Here is a 9,755-nt window from a genome sequence, read left to right as displayed (position 1 = left end):
GGGAGAGGGAGAGGGAGAGGGAGAGGGAGAGGGAGAGAGACCCAAGTTGTCTAATTTTAAATCTACTGAGTGCTTTCTAGCTTTGAATGGAAACTTCTAAAAAATGAGATATTTCACAGCAGACTAATATTTTCCACGTGGTAAATGCTAAAATAGGTGGAAGATCTCGTGTTGTGGGAACAGTGTATGTCCATTTTGTTTATTTGTGTGTTCTGAACATGTGCTTGGGACATAGTACGCATTTATGCAATATTTGTAAATGTGTGCACATGGAAAAAACCCACATGTATATTCCATTTAATTCAGACAACAATCAGTATGCAGCAAAACTTCAAACTTATGCACAAAATCCAAGGGATTGATGTGTTTGTAACCTCTCTGATAACATGACCTGTGTCATCACCGTGCAGGGGGAGAACAGGACTGGCTTGATAACAATGCTGAGGTCAAGCCCCACCCCCTCCTTATTACCACTCAGAAATTCAACTGTCTCCCACACCTTCTTTCTCCTAAGTGGTTTTTCTGCACCTAGGTGCACCTATGTTCTAATTATCCCCATTGTTTGAAGCATCTTAGTAATGAATGTCAAGCATCTGCTATTTTAAACTCCCCCTTGCCACTCTCCATCAGTAGTAGAGAGTAAATAGAAACAGAACGAGGGTGATTCTTCCAGCCTGTTTAAATCCTTAGCAGTGAGACAGGAGGCGAGAGGAAGGAGGTGCTCCAGGGGTGCATTCAATCAACCCTCACTTTTTAATAGCTTTATTATGACATCATTGATTGTAAAACCTATATACATTCAGGGCATACAACTTGTTAATTCCAGCTGTGTATCATTATGGAGCCATCACCACTTTCTAGCTTCTTCATATATCTGTCACTTCTTCACTACTTCAGAGTAGTAATGGTCAGTCAATTGGAAAGGAGTTGCTGGAAAGACTGGAGAAAGCAAAGAGGATGTGGAGTTATGGAAAATGGGGAAGAAGTCAGGTCCCAATGCCCGTATTCTCTCTAGAGCAGTCACTTCTCCAAAGGTACTCAGAGGATCAGCAGCTGTCACCACCACAGGTGGTAGCTGAATGCACACCCATAGTGGTTGCAGTGACCCACCTGAAGATCGTCCATGTTGCATGCTTTGCATACAGAGGTTAAAGTATGTGTTCAATGCAACTAAGCCCTCAAACAAACGGGGAGGGGACACAATTCCATTTGAAACAGTTCAGTCTACAGGAAGTAGACTTCAGACCCAGGCAGCCTATCGGCTTCTCCTTTTATGTTCTTTATTTTCAGTTTCCAACTTACAATTGAAGAGTGTATAAAGCAGATGGGTGCCGAGCTAAATCAAATGCGAGCCAACGGGAACAGCACAGCGAATAAGAACAGTGCGGCGATGGATGCAGAGATTGTGCTGAGGCCGCTCATGGACTTCTTGGATAAGACGTGAGTTTCCAACCCACCTTAACCTATCCTATTGCCCAGAATTCCTGGTGGTGACTGGTAATTCTTTTGGAGAGATTTTGGTTTTCTCTGTACAAGGTGACTTTGAAAGAATGTCTGGAGAGAAGGCTCAATAAATACAATTTGTAAGGCAAGCATGAGGACCAGGGTTTGATCTCCAGCATCCATGTAAAACAGCCAGAAGAGGTGGCTTGAGGGTTCAGAGGGCATACTGCTCCCACAGAGGACCAGAGTTGGGTTCCCAGCACTCATACAGAAAACTCATAACTGTCTGTAACTCTAGCTCTGGAATCCTATTCTGGTTTCTGTAAGAATTTGCACTCACATGCACATACCCATACATAGGCAAGTGCAGAAACATGTAATTAAAAATAAAATAAATCTTTAAAAAAAAAAAGACAGCAGCAGCTGGGCATAATGGTACATACTTTTGATCCAAGTGCTGAGGATACAGAGACAGGTGGATCCCTGGGTCTCACCCATCGGTCTAGCATACTCGATGAATTCAAGCCAATGAGAGACTGTCTCAAAAACAAAGGTGGGTAGATTCTGAGGAATGACATCCTAAGATTGTCACCTGGTCTTCACATGCACTCACACATGTGCATATACACCTACACACACACACACATATACACATACTTGGATATGCACATACAAAACAGAGCAACACACTTTTAATAGGATTTGTATGAGCAAGAAGAATGAGAGGAAACTAGTGTTGGTGGCTCTCAGGGAGCTGCTGTTCCAAAGCAGAACCATTTCAAAGTCCCTGCTCCTCAGATAGCACATTGTTTTCCATTCTTTGGGCACAAAGGCCAATTTGAATCCAGAATATCTTATTTCTCTTCAGAAACCCACAGGAGAAAATAACACATGCGTGAATACAATGAGTTCAGCAAAGCCAGCCATAATTGGTGCCCACCTGTGTCCAACCCAGCTCTAATCACTGGAAAAGATTAGAGAAAGCCCATGCCACTAGTGCCTTTGAGATTGCAGTCTGCCCAGGGGGTGGGTTGGCATGGAATGTTTTGAACAACAACAACAACTTTAAAAAAGCTCTGCTCAGTTTGTTGGTTGGTGTGTGTGTTTGTTTCCTTCCTGTCTCTGTGCTCAAAGGTTCTGATTTAGTAAGTTGGCTGTAGACTCAAGGCAACAATATTTTCAAATACATTCACAGGCCTGAATCATTTAACAAATAGCTACATGATGTTATAAATAGGCACACCAGTTGAACATCCCTAAATCAAAGTTCTTAAATCTGAAATATTCTAGACTCTGAGCCACAGTTTCGGGGTCTCCAGGATGGAGAGGTAGTTCAATGGCATAGGCTTTTCTAGCAGATGCTAGGCCCTGGGTTCGTGTAAGTGAATTATTCTTAATATAAATGTAAACAGTGAATTAATCCTACAGCTGTGTGTCTTTACCTTATGTTAGTCCCCAATAACTCCTCAGAGAAACCAAGATTCATTTAAAGCTGCATCTCAGTAGCTGAACAGTTAAATAATCTATATTTACTTTCCTCGCTAATCTGGCTGCCTCCCAGACAACCCCATGATATTTGCATATGATTATTGATCTGGCTTTTTGGGCTTCAGGTGTGTGTCTCCATGATCTCTCTCTGGACCCCTTGCTTTTGGTTCCAATCCCTCCATCCTCCTCACTGATTTGAATCTCCCTCCCTCTCTCCCCTCCCTCCTTCCTCTGGTTGGCAGATGTCCCGCCTTATTCTCTATTCTGCTCAGCCATTGGGTGATCAGCATTTATTGCAAGGTACAGAATAAGTAGTAAGAGCTGTTTACATGAACTTGAACAAAAATCTTAAGACAAGATTTTTGGTGTAAGCATTACAATGCCCTGCCCAGATTGAAACAAGATTGAAACATAGTGTACAAAAACATTATGCCTACAGGTTTATGCGCCAGCGCTGAGGGTAGGGGTGAGAGTTTTAGAGCATTTCAGATTCCAATAAATTTTTTGCCTTATCAATATAAATATTTCAAAACTCCTAAGTTCAAAAATCAGAGACCATTGTGTTTACAGACATTCCAGATGAGGCGTGAGTTGTACTCAGAATCAGATCTGGTACTGGACAAGAAAAACAAATAACTTTGAAAGCATATGAAAGATCCATGGTAGTTTATGTACATATGGTAATTTATATACATTATCTCACGTATTATTGTTGTGGCAAATTAACAAAGGGATAAGAATTAAAAAGAGAGAGCAAACCAAGCAAAATCCCACAGGAAGAGCCTCTTGGACACATTCGTGGTGTCTACTTCAACTCTGTTCCCCTTGCTTAGAACCAGACTGCGGGTGCAAGGCTGATGTTCTGGATGCTATACTTTCAGTAAGTCTCACTGTCCTCTGTGAGTAAAACTGTTGTGGAGGATAGACAAATGGGCGGCGCAGTGTGCAGAAGGTAGGTAGGCAGGAGGATGTACGGGAAAGAAGAAAACAAAGAAATGGAGGTATCTCTTCCTATCTTCAGTTTCTTAGAGCAGAATTTCATTGCATTATCCACTAAATGTCCCACTGGAATTTATCTTGCTATACAGCTCTTCTCTGTCATAGAGAGCTCAGTCTCTACAAACACTAGCATTTGGTTGCTGAATACAGTGGTTATAGACAATAAGAAGGACTGGATGATCCTGATTCATCATGTGGGGAATTCCTTTTCAGAATGCCAATCAGTGGTTTGGGTCATCATTTTTCACTAATAAGGCCTCTGTGCTTTACATACTCTGTAACCAAAATTACAAAGAATATGGAACATCTAGGTAATTTTGATAATACCAGTAGCTAGCAGGGTAATTTTTGGATCTATATTACCAATTATAAAATACAAGTATGGAGAAAGTGAGTTCATTATTTTTAATACATTTAGATAAGTTTATATTCTTTCACAAAAAATCTGTGTTTATGAGTATTTGAATGTATATGTATATGTATGTACCTTATGCATGCAAAGCCCATGGAATCTAGAAGGCAGCATCAGATTTCCTGGAACTGAAGTTATTGACAGTTGTCGTAGACCTGCTGTGTGGATGACAGAAATCAAACCTGGGTCCTATAGAAGAGCCATCAGTTCACCTAACCACTGAGCTACCTTCTGGCCCCTATTTTAAATGCTTCATAGTCCACTTGTAATTATACTGGATTATATCACCTATGTGGAATTCCTTATCATTTTTAGCAAAATGAGATTGTGTAAAAAGTTAGAAAGAGTTACAACCTTTCAAACCATGTGGAAGTTAACAATATTTAAGCCACAGATAGTTGTATGAGATATAGAAAGTTGAAGACGCTCTCTGAGCTCAGTTAGATTGTGTGATTTTAAAGCCACTAGCTAGAAGATGTGCTGGGTAGTTTTATGTCAACTTGACAGAAGCTAAAATCATCTGAGAGGAGGGAACCTCAATGAAGAAAAGTCCCCCCAAAGGTTGGGCTGCAGACAAGCCTGTAAAGTGTTTGCTTAGTTAGTGATTGATGGATAGGATTAGCCCATTGTGAGTGCTGCCATCCTTGGGCTGGTGGTCCTGGGTTCTATAAGAAGGTAGGCTGAGCAAGCCATGGGTACCAAGGCAGTAAACAGCACCCCTCCATGACTCCTGCATCAGCTCCTGCCTCCGGGTTCCCGTCCTGTTTGAGCTCCTGTCCTGACTTCCTATCATGAGGAATTGTGGTGTGGAAATATAAACCAAAGAAACCCTTTCCTCCCCAAGTTGTTTTGGACATGGGGTTTTAACACACAGTAGTGACACTGAGATAGAGGAAGTATTTCAAAGTAAAGCACGGATTCTGCCTTGAAGGCATTGATAATTTTGGAAAAGAAAAAAGGAAAGGTACATAAATATACATAATAGGGGACAGAATGGCGATCATGTCGGAGAGTGAGAATTCCATTTGAGCTGGGTATTTTAAAGGTTGGTAGGATCTAAATGAATACTGATGAGGAACAGACGCACACACAGGGGTAGAAAAATTTGACTGGGGAACTTTTCATGAAAAATAAGATCAACTATAAAATGATAAATCCCCATTGTGGATTGTACATGTGGCGCTATCTACTTAATTGGTTCTACATCCAGCCAGTCTAGATATTTGGTTAACCATCTACTTAATTGGTTCTGCAGCCAGCCAGTCTAGATAGTTCAGATTGCAAAATCTGTTTTATGACTCTGGCTACATTAAGAAAGCAGTTACTGGATGCCTCCTTTGATTTCTATTATTTAAAGCAAACAGTAGGGGCCCGAAAGACTTCAAGGTCATTTTGAGAAAATCCCTGTAGAAATCACATTATATTAGACTATGCCTCTGCAAATAAAAAATTTCTTAACATTTTACTTTCTCCCTGAGATCCAGGCACTACCTAAATTGATCCATATGCTTTCAACCAGCAGAAACCTACAAAGAGCTACAAGCAAGCCACTGATTTTATTCACTTTTCCTTGGTTCCAATCTAACCAGGACAAGTTAGCATGCCCAGTTTGTGAGCTAACTACACAAAAAGAGCATCTGTTCTTTAGCTTAGACCCTTTGAGGCTGAAAATTCTAAATCTGCAGCAAAATGGGCTCCAACTGTGCTCTGAATGTCTCTGAAACTGTGCACTAGCCTTTGTGCTGAGATTCTCACTGTCTGGATCCCCATCTCTGACTGACTGGAGATGTTGCCCTTAACACCAGCCTCCAAACTCACCCACAGGGGCTTCTCTGCAAGTCCATTGGGTTTATATATAAAATAGAGTTAGGAGGAATACTTCTATGGGAATGCATGTCTTAGCAATCTCCCTGTTGGTATCAATTTTGATTAGTTAAGTATCATTTATTCTTTACTATCTGTGTCTTTTAGAGTGGAAAAATGCTCAGTTATGCCTATAATAAACCCCCACCAGTGTTACTATTTCTGAGTCCCCATACACTATAGAAGTCAGGGGATTACCATAAAATGTATGTACTACATCACCCCTCATTATATTATGGTCAAACCACTGCTGCTAATATTATCACTGAGCCCAGAATCATATTATAGATATTTGCATTGCTATCGCCATCTTCTCTGGACCTTCATATATGAGGACATTCATGATGGATAGCACCTGATGCGGAAAGATATACTTGACTTAGGAAAACCAGCCTGACTGGGTCTCACTCACTAGCTTCCCTCTTTGAACACATCTCTAAATATTTCTAAGTCTATATTTGATTTTTTAATGAGCATATTTAGATGAGAAATACATGCAGAAGTATCTTGCATTAAACAAACACTAGAAAATGTTACTCCTTATCTCAAATGAGGAAAGCTTGAAAGACACACCTATTTGTGTTAGCAAATTCTGGGTTCTGGATGAATTGAAAGACATTTGTGTCACATTGTCATATTGGTCCATGGCCCAGGAATGACAGTAGTAAACCCTGGTGAGGATGCAGGAAAAGGAACCCTTACTTACATATTGATGGTGGAAGCACATATTATCCAGCCACTCTAAATCAATGTAGAAAGTGTGTGTGTGTGTGTGTGTATACATGTGTATATGTATATAGAGTTGCATATGATCGAGCTATACCACTTATGGGAACATATCTGAAAGACTCCTAGTCAACACGCCAGAGGGACATGTACATATGCATGTTTTGGTAGCACCATCCATGGCAGCCAAGTTATAGAATCAGTCCAGGTATGAACATATGGATGGAGGAAAAAAAAATGTGGCACACATATGAAAACACACACCATGGTGTGGGGGTTCACAACGGTGTTTTATTTACCAGTTAAAGGCAACATAGGAAAGTAGATACAACTATTTTCCTCTGATTTCATTTTCTATCAAATGAACTGGATAATTTACATGTGGCTAAATATATTTATATTATATATCATTTTCTATAATTATATATTTATATAATATATACATTTATTCATACGTATGTATATGTGTGTGTATATATGTATGTATATATATATATATATATATATATATATATATATATATATGAGATGTAGTATTTGAACATTGTAAGGGGCCTATTTCAAGATTCCTATGTCAGTGATGAATGTCGATATCTGCTCAGCTTTGTAACCTGGTACATGAGTGAGACTTGAGAGTAAATGTACATTTAATCTTGTTTCAGATTAAGTCTTTCAGCAAAAATTTGTGAGAAAACGGTCCTGAAGCGAGTTCTGAAGGAGCTCTGGAAACTAGTACTTAACAAGATAGAGAAGCAGATTGTCCTCCCTCCTCTGACAGACCAAACAGTACGTACCTACAGTGTGGCATCCTCACACGGGCAACATCCTTTTTTATCAGCTTCTAGTCAAATGAATAGTTTTGGTATAGATGAATATGAATTAATAATCCATTTGGGGAAATTTGTTCTTGGTGTAAAAATGTTTAACAATGGCTGATTAGAGAATATTAAATAGATTAAAACACATTTTTCAAAAAACGAAAGCAGCTATGTAAGTTCATATTTAATTGTCATTCAAAACTTCATCTCTTAAATAAAACCTAAGTGAGTGGGTCTGGAGATGTAGCTCGGTTGGTAGGGCACTTGTCAAGTATGCACAAAGCTGTGGGCTCCATCCTCAGCACCACATAAATCCAAGTGCAGTGGGGACACCGGTAATTCTAGTTCTGTGGAGACAGAGACAGGAGTTTCAGAAGTTCAGGGTCATCCTTGTCTACATAGAGAGTTTAAGGAAAGGGGGGGGGGAGGAAGGGAGGGAGGGCAGGGCTTAACTTCAATTTGTAAAGCTATCTAGTTACATACATATTTTCAACTTCTATTTAATTTGATATATATAACAATATGTATTATACATAATATTATACATAATCTAATATTACTATGAATCCACAGAGAATAGGCTGAGGTTCAAATATAGCCAGTATTCTTCTTCAACGTTACAGCTTAAGAAAGAAAGTCTGTGCAGTGCAGTCATATTGAGTTTTTTTCACCATTCCTTTCAACTTTCCTCTGTTGCCTCCCTGCTTGGAGGTTAATAGAGGAGATGGCTTTCTGTGGATTTGAAGGACTTGATTGTATCACATGCAGGAAAATAAAAGAGAAGCCACAAAGATCAGTCAGCAGCGGAGTTGCTGACTGATCAAGTGGCCATTCGGTGCATGCTTTTCAGTTCACACATGCTGAACCAAGCAATAAGAAAACCAACTAACCTAGCATTTGGGATAATTGATTTTTTTTTTGTACATGACTGAGGGAGATAAATGGATGCAAATAATAAATAACTATAAAATATGCTAATATACACATCAATACCACTAATCATGCATGTTTGGTCTTTGCACATGTCCAATAGAAGTATATGTGCAGAAGATATTTTCTTGTAAGGTGGGCCAAGATGTCAGATGAAGATGTTTTTGTTCACTTAACTCCAAGCCATGAATGTATGATTTCTTCCTCTAGAGCCTATGTCTGTGGTCAGCCAAATCACATACAAGTATTCAAACACAAAGAAGTCTAATAACAACTAGTATATTTAATAATGCTACAATGCAACTTAGTGTTCATGGGCGTGATCAGCAGGGGAGTGATAACAGTGACTGGAAATAAATATTTCCCCTGAGCAGAAACATGGGCATGGAAGATGCTCTCAGTGTGGCTACTGCACAGACCTGTTTCAAAGAGAACCAATATCGGGGCTCTTCCACATAGAAGGCTGCACCCAGAAGGGAGTCAATGCATGGCAGGCTATCCTTTGCTTGTAGAAGTACCTCACACATACAGCCTTAGCCCACAACTGGACTGGGATGTGTGTTGTTTGTTTTGTATTTGAATCATCCCAGGGCAGTCATCACTTACACCTCAGCCTGTCCATGTGGTTTTTTAAACTAACATTCTAAAAAACATTTATTTATTTATTTATTTATTTATTTATTTATTTATATCTGTACCTATGTACCCACCAAGGGTGTACTATGGCATCCTTGTGGAGGTCGGAAGACAATTTGTGGGAATCGGTTCTCGCCTCCATTACGTGGGTTCATGGAGATCGTACTTGGGTGACCAGTCATGAGGACAGCTGCCTTTAGATGCTGAACCATCTCACTAGCCCACAGTTATTTTTAATAACTCTTTGGTGAAAATTTGCTTGGGCTTATGTTATATTTTCCACTGTTACTTTCTGTATTAGATCCAGTACATTGTGCAGTTTGAAGTCTATTGGGTTTTCAGAATGTACCTGTACTGTTACATCAGAAATAACGTGTGTGTGTGTGTGAGTGTGTGTGTGTGTGTGAGTGTATGTGTGTGTGTGAGTGTGTGTGTGTGTG

The 9,755-nt window shown here is 39.8% G+C and overlaps 1 protein-coding gene across 3 annotated transcripts in view; it reads left to right on the top strand.

Moving 5' to 3' along the window:
* Unc13c (unc-13 homolog C) overlaps positions 1 to 9,755 on the top strand; it is a 463,067-nt gene that overhangs the window by 398,670 nt on the left and 54,642 nt on the right. For all 3 annotated transcript variants that reach the window (XM_021171690.2, XM_029481908.1, XM_029481909.1), the window contains 2 exons: positions 1,291 to 1,440; positions 7,594 to 7,717. In XM_021171690.2, coding sequence (XP_021027349.1) covers positions 1,291 to 1,440; positions 7,594 to 7,717 — 274 coding nt within the window. The remainder of the gene's footprint in view (positions 1 to 1,290; positions 1,441 to 7,593; positions 7,718 to 9,755) is intronic.

Source organism: Mus caroli, chromosome 9 (assembly GCF_900094665.2).
Source record: "Mus caroli chromosome 9, CAROLI_EIJ_v1.1, whole genome shotgun sequence".
NCBI lineage: Eukaryota > Metazoa > Chordata > Mammalia > Rodentia > Muridae > Mus > Mus caroli.
This window is presented reverse-complemented; position numbering and strand designations above follow the sequence as displayed.